At 47.9% G+C, this 16,030-nt stretch overlaps 1 protein-coding gene across 3 annotated transcripts in view; it reads right to left on the bottom strand.

Annotated features, from left to right (window-relative positions):
- Positions 1 to 2,566: 2,566 nt before the first annotated feature.
- PHLPP2 (PH domain and leucine rich repeat protein phosphatase 2) overlaps positions 2,567 to 16,030 on the bottom strand; it is a 125,282-nt gene continuing 111,818 nt past the window's right edge. For all 3 annotated transcript variants that reach the window (XM_044987371.1, XM_044987373.1, XM_044987372.1), the window contains one exon: positions 2,567 to 8,558. In XM_044987371.1, coding sequence (XP_044843306.1) covers positions 7,419 to 8,558 — 1,140 coding nt within the window. In that variant the 3' untranslated portion in view covers positions 2,567 to 7,418. The remainder of the gene's footprint in view (positions 8,559 to 16,030) is intronic.

Here is a 16,030-nt window from a genome sequence, read left to right as displayed (position 1 = left end):
TTAGTTCAATCAGGGAGGATGAGGCCCTGTTCTAGCAGTTGAGGTGTGAAAACCAAGGGAGGAGAAACTGGTTCTGTAATTGGCAAGCCATTCACAGTCTTTGTTTAGTCCTGAGCTGATGGTGTTAAATTTGCAGATGAACTGGAGCTCAGCAGTTTCTCTTTGAAGTCTGGTCCTAAAGTTTTTTTGCTGTAGGATGGCCACCTTAAGATCTGCTATTGTGTGGCCAGGGAGGTTGAAGTGTTCTCCTACAGGTTTTTGTATATTGCCATTCCTAATATCTGATTTGTGTCCATTTATCCTTTTCTGTAGGGACTGTCCAGTTTGGCCGATGTACATAGCAGAGGAGCATTGCTGGCATATGATGGCGTATATTACATTGGTGGACATGCAGATGAATGAACCGGTGATGGTGTGGCTGATCTGGTTAGGTCCTGTGATGGTGTCGCTGGTGTAGATATGTGGGCAGAGTTGGCATCGAGGTTTGTTGTATGGATTGGTTCCTGAGCTAGAGTTACTATGGTGCGGTGTGCAGTTACTGGTGAGAATATGCTTCAGGTTGGCAGGCTGTCTGTGGGCGAGGACTGGCCTGCCACCCAAGGCCTGTGAAAGTGTGGGATCATTGTCCAGGATGGGTTGTAGATCCCTGATGATGCTTTGGAGGGGTTTTAGCTGGGGACTGTATGTGATGGCCAGTGGAGTCCCGTTGGTTTCTTTCTTGGGTTTGTCTTGCAGTAGGAGGCTTCTGGGTACACGTCTGGATCTGTTGATCTGTTTCCTTTCATAAGACAGGTTTTCCATTCCTCGGATCATCCTAGTAGCCCGTCTCTGAACCTGTTCCAGTTTGAATTCATCTTTCTTAAACATGGGAGACCAGAACTGCACACAATATTCCAGATGAGGTCTCACCAGTGCCTTGTATAACAGTACTAACACCTCCTTATCGTTACTGGAAATACCTCGCCTGATGCATCCCAAGACCGCATTAACTTTTTAAACAGCCATATCACATTGGCAGCTCATAGTCATCCTGTGATCAACCAATACCCTGAGGTCCTTCTCCTCTTCTGTTACTTCCAACTGATACCTCCCCATCTTATAACAATAGTTCTTGTTATTAAAACCCTAAATGCATGACCTTGCACTTTTCACTATTAAATTTCATCCTATTACTATTACTCCAGTTTACAAGGTCATCCAGATCTTCCTGTATGATATCCCAGTGCTCCTCTGTGTTAGCAATACCTCCAAGCTTTGTGTCATCCGCAAACTTTATTAGCACATTCCCACTTTTTGTGCCAAGGTCAGTTATAAAAAGATAAAATAAGATTGGTCCCAAAACCGATCCCTGAGGAACTCCACTAGTAACCTCCTTCCAGCCTGACAGTTCACCTTTCAGTACGACCCGTTGTAGTCTGCCCTTTAACCAGTTCCTTATCCACCTTTCAGTGTTCATATTGATCCCCATATTTTCCAATTTAGCTAATAATTCCCCATGTGGAACTGTATCAAATGCCTTATTGAAATCAAGGTAAATTAGATCCACTGCATTTCCTTTGTCTAAAATATCTGTTACCTGTTACCAAATATCTGTTGGTTTGGCACAATCTACCTTTTGTAAAACCATGTTGTATTTTGTCCCAATTACCATTGACCTCAATATCCTTGACTACTTTTTCCTTCCAATTTTTTCCCAAGACCTTGCATACTACGGATGTCAAACTGACAGGCCTGTAGTTGCCAGGATCACTTTTTTCCCCCCTTTCTTAAAGATAGGAACTATGTTAGCAATTCTCCAGTCATACGGTTCAACCCGAGTTTACAGATTCATTAAAAAATCTTGCTAATGGGCTTGCAATTTCATGCGCCAGTTCCTTTAATATTCTTGGATGAAGATTATCTGGGCCCCCTGATTTAGTCCCATTAAGCTGTTTGAGTTTGGCTTCTACCTTGGATGTGGTAATATCTACCTTCATATCCTCATTCCCATTTACTACTTCTTTCTTTGTTTTCTTCTTATTTATATGGCTATAGAACCTTTTACTATTGGTTTTAATTCCCTTTGCAGGGTCCAACTCCACATGGCTTTTGGCCTTTCTAACTTTATCCCTACATGTTCTGACCTCAATAAGGTAGCTTTCCTTGCTGATCACTCCCATCTTCCACTCCTTGTAAGCTTTCTGCTTTTTCTTAATCACCTCTCTGAGATGCTTGCTCATCCAGCTTGGTCTACAACTCCTGCCTATGAATTTTCCCCCCTTTCTTGGGATGCAGGCTTCTGATAGTTTCTGCAACTTTGACTTGAAGTAATTCCAGACTTCCTCCACCTTTAGATCCCCAAGTTCTTCATGTCGGCATAGGGTGGCTACACGAGGTCTTACAGCTCATCAGTACAGCTGTGCTGCCGTAAGGTCACTAATGTAGACATGGCCTGAGACCATCCTGGATAAAGCTGGTCACAGCTGTGCTCACACCATGGCATAATTGTGGCACTATGCAAGTTCTCTCCAGTGCATTAACATAAACAGAATATACGCTTAGCTGAAAGTAAAAAATCTTTATTGCTATGTCCGCTGAAAAGTGGATCAAAAATATTCTTCCTTTCTGAACTGTTCTGTATATCTTAGTAAAGAATCAATGGAATCACATTTTAACCCGAAGGATCTTCCTTCTTTTGCTCCCACATACATTGGGTGCGGTGCTGAAGGTGCATTCAGTATAACAATCTACTTCCACACACAATGAAAGAGGAGTATTGTTATAGCTGCATGCTAGAGTCATAAAATAGTATACGCTTCATTTTAAAACAAAGGCATGAAAAATAGTTTTGTTGCAATTTATCTTTAACATGCTCTAGCTCATGTGACAGGTTAAAAAAGTTAACACATTTCAAAAATATCAAAAATACACAAGTCTGAAGATTGCAATAGAACAGCGGACAATGATTGCACAAAAACTATGATGTGAGCCCACTGCCTGAAGGCCCTTTGGCACATAACCTACATCCTCCAGGAGAGTGGAGAAACTCCTGGGTTATGAGGACTGGTAGATGTGGCTGAATGTTCTGTAAACTAGAGAAAGGGGGGTAGATCTTAACAGCAACCTATCCCCATGACAGAGAGAGTATCCTTAAGTGCTTGCCACATTCTGGAATGAAATTAACCCTGGCCCCACAGTTTAGAAGTCTCGGCAGTTTCTATCAGGCAGCCTCAGCCTCACCTACTCTAGGCAGCTGGGAGCAGTTTGGAGGCTGCTAACTGGCTAAGAATTTCTTATCCTCAATACTTTTTGCCTTGGAATTAGTTTGCTTTTATATCAGATATTTTGTTCATTAGTTCCTTCTACTGGAACCTTATTGAACAAGTAAAGCAGATAAGTTACTGCCTTAGGAGTATCTGCTGCTGTTGAAAGTGCACACCAAGAGGAAGAGAATTACTTGAGACTTGACACATGGAATAATACTAACTGGAAAACTGTAGCTCCCCCCACCGGGAAAGCGGCAGCTCCAACTTCTCTTCCATGGACAGTCTCCTTATTACACAGATGCTCTAGGACAGTGATTCTCAACCTTTTCCATATTTTTATTACTAGAAGAAGGGGAGAGTGGCCACAACCCCCAGGTCAAGAAACCCTCTTCTATACTAAGGTTGTGTTTACTGGGAATCTTTCACTGCTGCACTCCTGCAGAGATGATAGCAATTGTGCAATGGCCTGAAATCACCATCAGGGAAAAGAAGAGGCTATGGAGAACTGTGGTCAGACAGAAATTGAAATAAGCATGGAAAACTCCTCTTTCTTTGTATTTTGCCTCACCCTCATCTGAGAGCCCATCACTAGGGCTGCCCCCACCAGCCCAGCCTGTCCCCACACGGGTGACAGGATTCCTAAGGAGCTTGAAAATATAAGAAAATGAAGTAAGTTGGGAAAGACAAGGAAGAAGCTTGCTGGCCCCTGGAAAGCAGGAAATCAAGAGGACAGGAAGAGGAGGCAGCTCACACTGCAGCCTGGAATTAAACACTCTTCTCATAAGAGGTGTGTTAGAACAATGTATCAGAGCAAGAGGAAGCCCTGTGTTCTGATTGGCGTTTATGATAACATGCCATGTTGTGCAAGGACACTGCCACTAACCAATGAGTGTACAGGATTCGGAGGGAGGGAGCTGGTCACATTAAAACCTCTTTCTGCTCCAAATACGTAGGATTAGAGAAAATCCTAACTGCTGATCACTGTACACAATTAGCCTTCACTTCAGCAGCTCCACTCCACAGCTTCCAGGGGGCTGTAGGAAATGGGAGGCTCTGTATCTATACACTTCATCTGAACTTTCTGTTTTGCTTTCTCCTGCACTTTTCCCACTGAGTCATATAGAGCTGATAAATCAGTCCTCTCAATGACAGCTGCAAACACTCCCTCACAGCCCTGGCTAGTTGGAGCCCAGATAGCATAATCAGAATCTAATTACTAGTCGGAGACATGTGCTGGATTTTCCACATCAGTGCAAGGATTCCAATACAGAACCTTATTTGTAATAACAAATACTAGTGTACTAGTGCAAGGATTTGATTCACATTCTTACTCAGGAAGAGGGGCACATTTTCATGTCAGTGCATTAGTCCAAGACTGTACAAGAGGCTGCACTGCAGCTCTTCTGTAGTGCTTCTGAGACTATTGGGCTGGCTCAGAAGTTTGTTAAAATTATCGGTAGTGCAAGAATTAAAGGGACCTGCAATTTTTGCTTCTTTTTAGGAAGAGAACCTGAAAGGTTTGTTTTGTTTTGTTTTTTTAAAGGATTTTTTTGTTCTTCCTGTTTTCACTGTGGACTCCTTGGATAATTCAGAGACAGGGTGGGAGTGCTCTTAACCCTTAATTCTCTCTAGATTGACAGAACTAGCAGAGATTTCGAATCTTTAACAAAAAGGTTTTCTCCCAACTTCTAAGTTAAAATAGGTATTAACAAAACTCAAAGGGTGAGACCACCCTATGGGAAACAGGCGGTTTTTTATGACATTAGTTAACATGGTAATTAAACCAAGGTGAAATCCTAGGGCTTGTACACACTAGCACGTATGTCAGTATAACTTATGTCGCTATGGGGTGTGAAAATGCCACTCCCCTGAGCTATGTAAGTTACACCGACCTAAGCACCAGTGTGGACAGCATGATGTTGGCGACATGCAGAGGTGGATTTATTATGCTGACAGGAGAGCTCTCTTCCGTCGGCATAGGGTGTCTGCACTAGCAGCACTGCAAATACTTTTTTTTCCTAGTGAAGACAACGCCAAGGGGTTTTACATTCTGAATAATAACCACTTCCCCGCTATCAAGTTTTCTCACAGGATCTATGATGTCAGAATCCCACTAGTTCTTTAGTTGTACATTGAGTATTCCAGGTCAGACAAGACCTGAATTTCTGATATAAAAGATAAGCAAAAAATAAACACACAAAACAAAATAAAACTCACCCCAAAAGCCCAGAACTCTTTTGGAAAAACCTTTCAGACTTTCTTCCTAGACATAAGAAATAAGTAAAAACAACAAGAAAGGGCACTAGTCCCATATAATGTCATAATGAGGCTATCAGTGTTGTCATACCACTAAGGTTATGTCTACACTGGAATTAAACACCTGGGGCTGGCCCGTATAGGGCTGACTCAGGCTTACAGGGCTCGGGGCTGTTTAATTGCAGTGTAGATGTTTGCGTTCGGGCAGGAGCCCAGGTCTGGGACCCTCCCTCCTTGTGGGGTCCCCCAACCTGAACGTCTACACTGCAAATAAATAGCTCTGGAGCCCACGCAGACCAGCCGCAGATGTTTAATTGTAGTGTAGACAATACCCTGAGATTACAGAGGCAGCTCCCACCTCAGAGCTATTGTTCCCAGCTCCCGGGCTGCAGACTCAGGAAGATGATCTGCCTGGATCACAGATGGAAGGCTGTCTTTGCAACCCTTTTGTAAAGATGAATGCTTAAATCCTGGAAAAACAGACAGAAAAGTGCTATCAGGGCACCACACTGCATACTGGCCCATCCAGGCCCTGAAGGTGGAAACTGGAACACATTTGCCAACTGGGCGCTGGGCAGCTCACTGCTACTCTCCAGAGTTGTTCTAAAGTCCTTTTTCCTCGAGTGTGCTGATAAAAATGTTTGTATTTGGGAAAAGTTCCATTTTCCATTTTGAGTTTAAAACTAAGCAGAAACCACACAGCTTCATCTTGTTCACTTCCTGGTCTGGGCACTTGCAGCTGGAGCACAGGCAGCCCTGGACTCTGATTCTGCTGAGACAGGCAAGGGTGCTTTTGCTGCTTCAGTGTAGGGGCTTCATATTTTGCAGTGTGTGTTAGAGGGAGTGCATGTGAAATGGACCATCAGAGACCTTCTCAGCACATGCAGGGCACTCTGGCGGCTCACTAGCCTTTACTGCTACAAACCAAACACCCTGATGGACAAGATGAAGACTCCCCACTCACACTTCTTAGCTTCTGCCAGCTAAGGGCACCACACACAGCACAGACTCTGTGCTTTGCAGGGGATTCTGGCTTCATCCCATGTCTCGTGGATATGGAAGGCTCTGCCTTGAAGTGCACACCAGGGGGGTGGCCAACCCCCTATCCCCTATAGTTGTACACACTAGCCCCACCCCACCCCATTATTATATTTGTTATGGAGACAGCCAAACCCCTCCTGGAACTCCTCCATGCCCCATGGTCATATCTGTCATTGGGGGCCCCCAACCCGCATGCCCCAGTTGTATCCTTCAGGTTGGAAGGAAGCCCCTGGATAACCTCAGAACAAGTAGTGACAAAACGACCTCAGCTCCCCCAGTGCCCCTGGATGTACCTATCAGTAGGGCATCAATTCCCATGTGGAGGAATCCCCCCATAATACCCGTTGTGAAGCCCCCCTCCCTAAATAGTAAAGTGCTGGGCAGATGGGGAGCAAAATGGCTCGAGTGCAGTCAATGAAAGTGCTTGCGTTGCATATAAGAATCAATTCTCTGAATGGTTCTGTGTCTCTAGTAAGCTTCATTGTGACAGGCTATATTCTCTGAATAGTAAAGCCAAGTGACCAGTCCCATCATGATGGCTGAATCAAATACTTCACAGAACTCTGGATGCTGTGCATAACCACAGCTGCCTCCTCAGCTCCCACACAGAAACCAGCCCACTGCCTGGCAATTCCTCAGGAGGGCAAGGGTGGTGGGACCACACATAGGGAAGTCTGCCTTCTCAAATGCCAGACAATCCCCAGCATGGAGCTTGGTTGCTGGCCTGAGTACCCTGGGCTCACAGAACAGCAGGGATGCTGCGTCAAGAAGCTGGCAGCCCTGAGTATAAAGCTCCAGGCTTATCCTCCACTCCAATAAGGAGTTCCTTTCCTTGCAGATGCCAACTCCCCTACACTATGGAGTGGCCCGGTGGGGTTACAAAGCGGTGTCAAACTCATCTGGAGGAGCCATTGCAGCCTTCTCACTGGGCTCCTGCTCTGCACCACTCTCGTGGTGCTGCTTAATTTGCTCCTTCACTTCCTCTTCCAGGTCAGGGGGCACAACAAATCGATCCTCTGGCTCCAGCTGGGTAGGAGCAGCAAAATAACCTGTTTTCTTCTTCGGCACCTCTGTGGCTACCTCAATAAGGTTGAGGCTCTCCTCCAGAGGCACTATGGAGCCATTGGAAAGCTTCTTCCCATAGAGACAGCATGTAGAAGGAGACTTCTGCAACTCGCACCTCTCCTTGGTTCCTGCCAGGAGGATGTTGCTATTCATGCTGTTCTGTCTCCAAATCCTGAAGAAGAGCCCCCCAGAGTCATCCTCTGAGCCTGCAGCAGGAGATCCCTCCTCAGCACCAGGAGGCACAGGCTCCAGGCTTTTTCCTTGACAGCAGTGGATGTCCACTTCCACCTCCACTTTGCTGCCATTGGTCATCACACCCTCCACAGGCTGCTCATCATCACTGTCCAGCCCATTGTCAGACTGATTACTTGAGAATGTGGCACAGGAAGGTTGGCGCTGAAAGATACTGGAGGGGGGCACGGGATGGAGGCTGCAGCGTCGCTCGGGTCGAGGCACCAACCCAGCATCCAGACCAGCTCCACTGTGCTCATCTGATGCAGTGGATCCCACCTCACTGCTGACTTCTGAGGCTGACAGCTCACTGCTGAACTCTGAGGCAATTCCACTACTGGAGGAAGGCGTTGCTGGTTTGGCAGTGGAAATAACTCCCCCAGGGCCCGGCAAGGTGAGGCCGTGCACCTCACATGTGCAGCTGTCCTCACCAATGTTCAAACACACCACCATTGCTCCCACATTGTCTTGGCAGCCATAGCTTTGGGCTAAAGTGCAGACCTTCTTTGCAGCAGCTAGTGGGTCATGCAGGTGGCGTACAGCCGTGACTGCCTCTGTATAAGAGAGGTGTTCCCAGAGGGCTTTGTTCCCCAGTAGGAGCATCTCATCCTCCACAGTCAGGGGAATGGAGTAGACATGAGGCTTGGGCAGGATCCAAGGATGTAAGTACGTGCAGCCTAGCATCCGAGTACAGCAGGTAACACCATTAACCTTGTTGTCCTGCAGTCAAAGAGAAGGCAAAGTCTGAGCAGTTAGCATACAAAGACCATACTGAGCACATTCTCTCCTGCCTATACACTTGCCTAGAGCTCTCAAGGAGGTGGACATGTCTTCTCTCACACAATGGGATTAGTCCATTACTAGACAGAAATGGTAGAACTATCAATAATAAAGCAGAAAAGGCAGAACTGTTCAATAAATACTTCTATTCTAGATCTAGGAAAATGCCAGATGATTTAGTCATATATGATGATGATGGTGAAATACTTCCAATTCCAACATAACTAAGGAGGATGTTAAACATCAGCAAGCTATTATAGTTAGACATTTTTAATTCAATAGATGTGGATAACTTGCATTCAAGAGTTTTAAAAGAGCTGGCCGAGGAGCTTCTTGGCACACTGGGGAAGTTTCAGAGGACTGGAAAAAAGCTAATCTTGTGCCAATATTTAAAAATGGGTAATTTACCTGGGTAATTATAGGCCTGTCAGTCTGCCATCAGTCTCAGGCAAAATAACAGAATGGCTGATAGGAAACTTGATTAATAAAGAACTAAAGGAGGGTAATAAAGTTAATGCCAATCAACACAGGTTTATGAAAAACAGATTGCGTCAAATTAATGATCTCTTTTTTTCATGAGATTAAAGTTTGGTTGATAAAAGCAATAGCGTTGATGTAGGGCCCAGTGTACAAGAACATTTAGTTTATGGCAAACTGGTGTGTGAATCTACCCCATGCTAGCCTGCCATACGCTCACTGTCTGTGTGGACCTTGCTGATGCGCATTAAAGCTAGTTCTTTTTGAGAAAGGACTAGATCAAAGCAAATTAATGAACTGTTATTGTGCATCACCAGGGTGCACAGGGACCGTTACAGTGCAGCAAGCTAGTGTAGGGACAGTTTATCACCCACCTTCATGTGAAAAAGTGGCTACTTACCTATGCAGTACTTGTCATTCTTTAAGACAGTGGTCCCAAATGCGGTGCCCGCAGGCGCCTTGGCGCCCGCGGGGGCATCTTAATGGGCCCGCATCCTGGCCCCCGGGAGAGCACTTGCCGGCATTTCGGCAGCGATGCCTCTCGCTGACGCCGCTTGCCGTCGACAAGTGACGTCATCGAGAGGCATCGCTCCCAAATTTTGGCGGGGACGCCTCTTGATGATGTCGCTTGTCGACGGCAAGCGGTGTTATCGAGAGGCGTCGCCGCCAAAATGCAGCCGAAATTCGGCAGCATTTCGACAGGTGCTCCACCGCTGCAGTGGTCCTTCAGCTGGCGCCTGCCAGCCAAAAAGGTTGGGGACCACTGCTTTAAGATGTGTTGTGCACATATACATTCCACTGCAGATGTACATGTCCCAATGCACTCAAGCTGGAGACGTTTGCCAGCAGCAGCACTAGGTGGTGCATGTGCCCCCGTGCTGCTCAGATTCCCAGATGACACCAGCTCCCTCTCCGTTCCTTCACACTGCTGTATGTAATGTCTAAAGTCAGGGGTACCAGAACAATTTTTACAGTGGGGGTGCTGAGAGCCATTGAACCAAATTGTAAACCCTGTATATAATGGAAACCACTTCAAGCCAGGGGGTGCGGTAGCACCCCCAGCACACCTAGTTCCGGCACCTATGTCTGAAGTAGAAGGGAAGGTGGGAGAGTCATGGAACATATATCTGCACAACATGTGTCAAAGAAGAGGAAGTTACTCACCTTTAGGGTGACCAGATGTCCCGATTTTATGGGACAGTCCCGATTTTGGGGTCTTTTTCTTATATAGGCTCCTATTAGCCCCCACCCCATCCCAATTTTTCACACTTGCGTCTAGTCACCCTACTCACCTTGTGCAGTAACGATGGTTCTTTGAGATGTGTGTACCTATGGGTGCTCCACTGTAGGTGTGTTTGTGCCCCCACACTGTTGATTGGAGAATTTCAATAGCAATCCGTCCCGCCTGCACAGCTCCCTGCCTGTCACAAGGCTAGCTGGCGTGCAGAGACATTTCTCCCTCAGTTCCTTTTCTACTACAGAGTCAACCAGTGGAAACTCCGAAGTAGAGGGGAGGAGGGAGAATTGTGGAGCACCCAGAGGGGGACACATCTCGAAGAACCATCATTATTGCACAAGGTGAGTAACTTCCTTTTCTTCTTCGAGTACTGTCCCTATGGATGCTCCACTGTAGGTGACTCCCAAGCAGTACCCACTGTTGGAAACTGGGACTTCGGAGTCTGATACAAACGACAGTACAGAGGCCCTGAATTGGGTGCATGAAGCCGAATCCCTCAGAATGGCATAGTGTTCTGTGGAGGCATGTGCAGAGGCTGATGTAGCTGCTCTGCATATCTCTGATATGGGGATACCTTTAGAGAAGGCGATTGATGAGGAGACTGCCCTTGTGGAATGCATGCGTACCTAAGATGAGGGTGTTACCCCCCGTAATTGGTAGCAGAGTTTAATACAGCCAGAGACTCTCTTGGATAGTCTCTGAGCTGAGATTGCCACACTCTTTGACCTATCTGCAACTGATAGGAAGAGCCTCACAGATTTTTGGAAGACCTTTATCCTGTGTAAGTAGAAGACCAAAGCTCTGTCACATTGAGTGTATGCAGAATCGCCTCTCTACTGTCCATATGAGGTTTCTGGATAGAATGTTGGGAGTTGAATGAGTTGATTCACATGAAATGCAGAAATTACTTTGGGAGTGAACTTCGGATGTGGTCTGAGTGTGAACTTTTCCGGGAAGAACACTGTAAACAGGGGATGTGCCATCAAAGCTGCTATCTCCCCTACCCTTCTGGCAGAAGAGATGGCGATGAGGAACACCATCTTCATGGAAAGGTGAGTTAATGAACAAGCGGTCATGGGTTTGAATGGTGGTCTAGTCAATCCCTTTAGCACTAGGCTGAGGTCCCATTGCGGAGTAGGGGTCCTAGATTGTGGGAAGAGGTTTGCTATATCTTTTAGAAACCTCTTCTTAATTGGGTGAGAGAAGACTGAGTAGCCTTCTACCTGCTGGTGGAAGGCTGCAATTGCTGCCAAGTGAACCTTCAGCGAGCTAATAGAGAGACCCGATTTCTTTAAGGATAACAGAGAGTCCAGGATGACCAGCAAGGTGGCTGAATTAAGGATGACATCTTTGGATTGGCACCATATCCGGAATCCCTTCCATTACTGCAGGTAGGTGCGACGAGAAGCACCCTTCCGACTGTGCATTAGTACCTCCTGTGCCTCTTTGAGCAGGATGTCTCTATGTGCTGGAAGGAGCCACCCTTTCAGATGTAGGACCCGTGGATTGGGATGAAGGGTGCAACACTCATTCTGTGACAGAAGGTAGGGAGTGATCGGTAGGGTCACTGGTGGACACAACCCCAGCTGGGACGGAAAGGGTATCATGTCTGTCTGGGCCAGGTGGGGGCAATTAGAATGTTTGCTTTTTCCTTTTTATCTTCAATAGCACCTTTAGCAATAAAGGGAATGGAGGAAAGGCCTAAAGAAGGCACTTGTTTCAAGGGATGAGGAGAGCAACTCCCTTGGAGTGTTGTCAGATCACCGCTCTAGAGCAGTAAGGTGGACATTTCTTGTTCTGGTAGGTAGCGAACAAATCTATCTCTGTGTAGCGGGGTGGCTACCCGCTCCTGCCCTTCGGGGCTTAAAACAGCTCAGGAGAGGGCTGTAGCTGAGGCAAGAAGCCTGGGCTGATTGGGAGAAAGCAGGCTCAGCTGTGGCCAGGTCCCAATCAGGCCCAGCTGGCCCCATAAGAGGCAGTGAGCCAGGAGCCCTGTCAGTCTCTCTCTGGCTGTAGAGGGAGAAGGGCCTGGCTGCAGGGGGCTAGACAAGGTACTTTGAGTAGAGCAGGGCTGGGGAAAGGCAGAGGAGCTGGGGAGCTCCTGCCTGGAAAGCCCCAGGCTGCGGCCTAGCATTAGGCCAAGAGGTACTGGGGGTTGCAGGGGGCAACCCAGGGGTAGGCAAAGGCAGGAGGTCCAAACCCCTTTGCCTTTGATGAGTGGCTGATACTGCAGTCTGCCCCAGTGAACAGAGGCTAGATGGAGACTGGGCAGTGGCCAATACTGAGGCAAAGTGGGGATAGTGGGGTGGGGGTTCCCCTGGGAGGGGGAGACCCAGTTGAAAGAGGCACTGGGGTCCAGGGAGGGACTCGGGGCCAGAGGACAGGCGGATCACTGGCCTGCAGAGGGCGCTCCGGGCTGGAAATTGAGCTAATTCAGGGAAGTTACCAACAGGAGGCGTCGCGGGGGTGAGTCCCTACACTCTGGTAACCCCCATTGCTGGAATATAAAATGTAAAATGGTTGGCTCTACTTCCCATTCGTGGTCAAGCGGGAACTTGCAGTTGAGGCTGTCAGCCATTGTGTTGTGTATTCCTGGTAGATAGGCCGCTGATATTAGGATGTTGTGAGAGATGCACCAATTCCATAGCTTCAGAGCTACTGTGCACAAAGAATGAGATCTGGTGCCTCCTTGACGGTTTATGTTGTACGTACAGGCCATGTTGTCTGTCATGACCTTCATGTGCATGTCCTTCATCAGTGTGAGGAAGTGAGCACTTGCATTTCAAACAGCTCTGAGCTCCAGCAGGTTGATGTGGAGACATATCTCTGATAGGAAGCATTTGCCCTGAACAGTGTGACCACTGAGATGCACTCCCCAGCCTATGACGGATGCATTGGTGGTCAGAAGAAGGGATGGGGAAAACTGAGCGAATGGGATCCCCATGCAAACATTAATTGGGTCCTTCCACCAGATCAAGGATTGCTTGACTACGATGGGCACTGACAGGAGATTGTTTATATTGTCTTGGTTTGGTCTGTATACCAACCATGCTTGGAGGCCCTCTCATGCACAGTCTGGCATGAGCAATGATTGATGTGCCTGTGGCCATGTGCTCCAGCAACTATCTGGCCAAGATTTGAGGGCTGGATTATATTGTCTCTATCAAAGAGGAGAGACTGAAAAATCTGAGATGTGGTAGGAGCGCCCTCGCCTGAATGGAGTCACGGTTGGCTCCTATAAAAACTAGTTTTGAACCAATGTTAAGGACGATTTTTGTTCATTGATTTGTAGGCCCAGTCTCAGAAATAAGTCTTGTGTGGTCTGAATGACTCATTGGGCCTCTGCAAAGGACCATGTCCTGAGAAGGAAATCGTCCAGGTAGGGAAAAATCATGATACCCGGAGAACGTAGATGGGCCGCCACTACCGAAAGCACCTTGGATAACACCCTGGGGGACAATGCAAGGCTGAAAGGGAGTACTCTGTACTCAGGGGTGGCTCCTGCGGCGGGTCCGCTGGTCCCACGGCTTCGGCGGACCTCCCGCAGGCGTGCCACCAAAGGCAGCCTGCCTGCCGCCCTTGCAGCACCGGCAGAGCGCCCCCCGTGGCTTGCCGCCCCAAGCATGCACTTGGCGTGCTGGGGCCTGGAGCCACCCCTGTCTGTACTGGTGGTGGTCCTGGCCTAGCATGACCCCATGGTAACTCCTGTGTTTTGGTATGATAGAGAGGTGAAAATATGCATCTTGAAGATTGAGGGCCAAGAACCAGTCCCCTTTTTCTAGCGCTGGGATAATCGTTGACAGCGTAACCATCTTGAATTTTTGCACCTTGATATACCTATTGAGCACTTTGAGGTCCAGTATAGGTCTCCAACCTCCCTTTTTCTTTGGTATCAGGAAGTAACGAGAGTAGAAGCCTTTTCCCTTGAGATGTGTGGGTACCAGCTCTATAGTTCTTATGTTGAGGAGATGATTCACCTCTTGGTGTTTTAGACTCTCATCTGAAGGGTCCCTGAAGGAGGATGGGGAAGGATGTTTGGAAGGGGGAAGTGAGGAGAAGTGGACGGCATATCTACCCTGGAAAATTTCCAGCACTCACTTGTTGGAGGTTATCCATTCCCAGGTACTGCGGATAGGGGAAAGGCAGTCTCCAAAAGGAGAAGTGGGGTTTCCCAGTGTGAGATTGTAAGGAGAATGTTCTATTGGCACCTTGACCAACCCGTCAAAAGTGTCGCTTTGAAGTTGAGGGCTGAGACAAGGGCGGTTGTGGCCCTGATTGTTTGCACTTACAGAATTTCGATTTCTTTCTCTGTGGCTTGTACAATCTCCACAATGAATATTGAGGCACGTACTGCAATGATCTCAGCTTGACCTGTGGTTGAGGACTATATTTTCTTTTGTAAGCCGGCCTGTATATCCCCAAGGATCTCAGAGTCACTCGAGAATCCTTTACCACAGCGATCGGCAACCTTTGGCACGCGGCCCGTCAGAGTAAACCCCTGGCGGTGTGGGCTGGTTTGTTTACCTGCCTCATCAGCAGGTTCGGACGATCGCAGCTCCCACTGGCCATGGTTCGCCATCCCAGGCCAATGGGGGCTGCAGGAAGCGGCGTGGGCCGAGGGATGTGCTGGCCGCCACTCCCACAGCCCCCATTGGCCTGGGACAGTGAACCAAGGCCAGTGGGAGCTGCGATCGTCCGAACCTGCGGACACAGCAGGTAAACAAACCGGCCCAGCCCACCAGGAGCTTACTCTGACGGGCCCGGTGCCAAAGGTTGCCGATCCCTGCTTTACCATGTGGAGGGGCGCATCTGTCTTCTCGGCTAATAGTTTTGTTCCCTTGAAGGGGAGGTTCTCTACTATTGTCTGGACCACCTTAGGGAAGCCGGACAAATGGAACCATGAGCTCTCCTCATAGCCATCACGGGGGAGATTGAATGCGCTGCTATGTCGGCCGTGTCCAACATGCATTGCAGAGACGTTTTTGCCACTAACGCCTTTGTTAATGATAGCCATGAATCGGTCTTTGTCTGTATCCAGGAGCTGCTCAATGAAGGACTTGAATTTTGTATAGTTCTGATAATCATATTTGGCTAGTAAAGCCTGATAGTTTGCTCCCTGAATCTGGAGGGTGGCTCTTCTGCCAAACAGGTCCAAGCACATCCAGTCTTAGTCATATAGAGTAGATTTAAATTGGTACTGGTGACCCCTTGAACTGTCCATGTCCACCATGATGGAATTTGGAGGCGGATGGGTGAATCGCTCCTAGCAGGGTCTAAGAGCAGGTTGTTAACTGGGAGGGCTACCCTGGCAGAGGTGGAAGAATGAAAAATGTCCACCAGCTTGATGAGGTTCATACACCTCATGTAGTTGCACTTGTAGGGCCTCAGCCACTCTTTGAGTTAGGTCCTGGAATGACAAAGTCATCTGCCAGAGATGGCAGGGGAGGCATCACCACCTCGTTAGGTGAGGATGATGAGAGGTGGATTCGAGGAGCCTCTTGCTTTTCCATCTCCATTTCCCATTCTTCCTCCAAGAATTCTGGAGGGTCGGGTGCCCTTGACATTGTCGCTGAAAGGGGACATCTCTGTGCCTGCTGGTACATCATGCTAGGTGCCTGTAAGGCTTGTTGTCTCTGGGCCTACCAGGGGTCCCAGTTTGGCTACTGTGGGTAGGGAGCTGGTGGTTGGAACCATGGTT

Source organism: Mauremys mutica, chromosome 14 (genome assembly GCF_020497125.1).
Source record: "Mauremys mutica isolate MM-2020 ecotype Southern chromosome 14, ASM2049712v1, whole genome shotgun sequence".
Classification (NCBI taxonomy): domain Eukaryota; kingdom Metazoa; phylum Chordata; order Testudines; family Geoemydidae; genus Mauremys; species Mauremys mutica.
The sequence above is the reverse complement of the archived record's forward strand: the minus strand, read 5'-3'. Positions and strand labels throughout refer to the sequence as shown.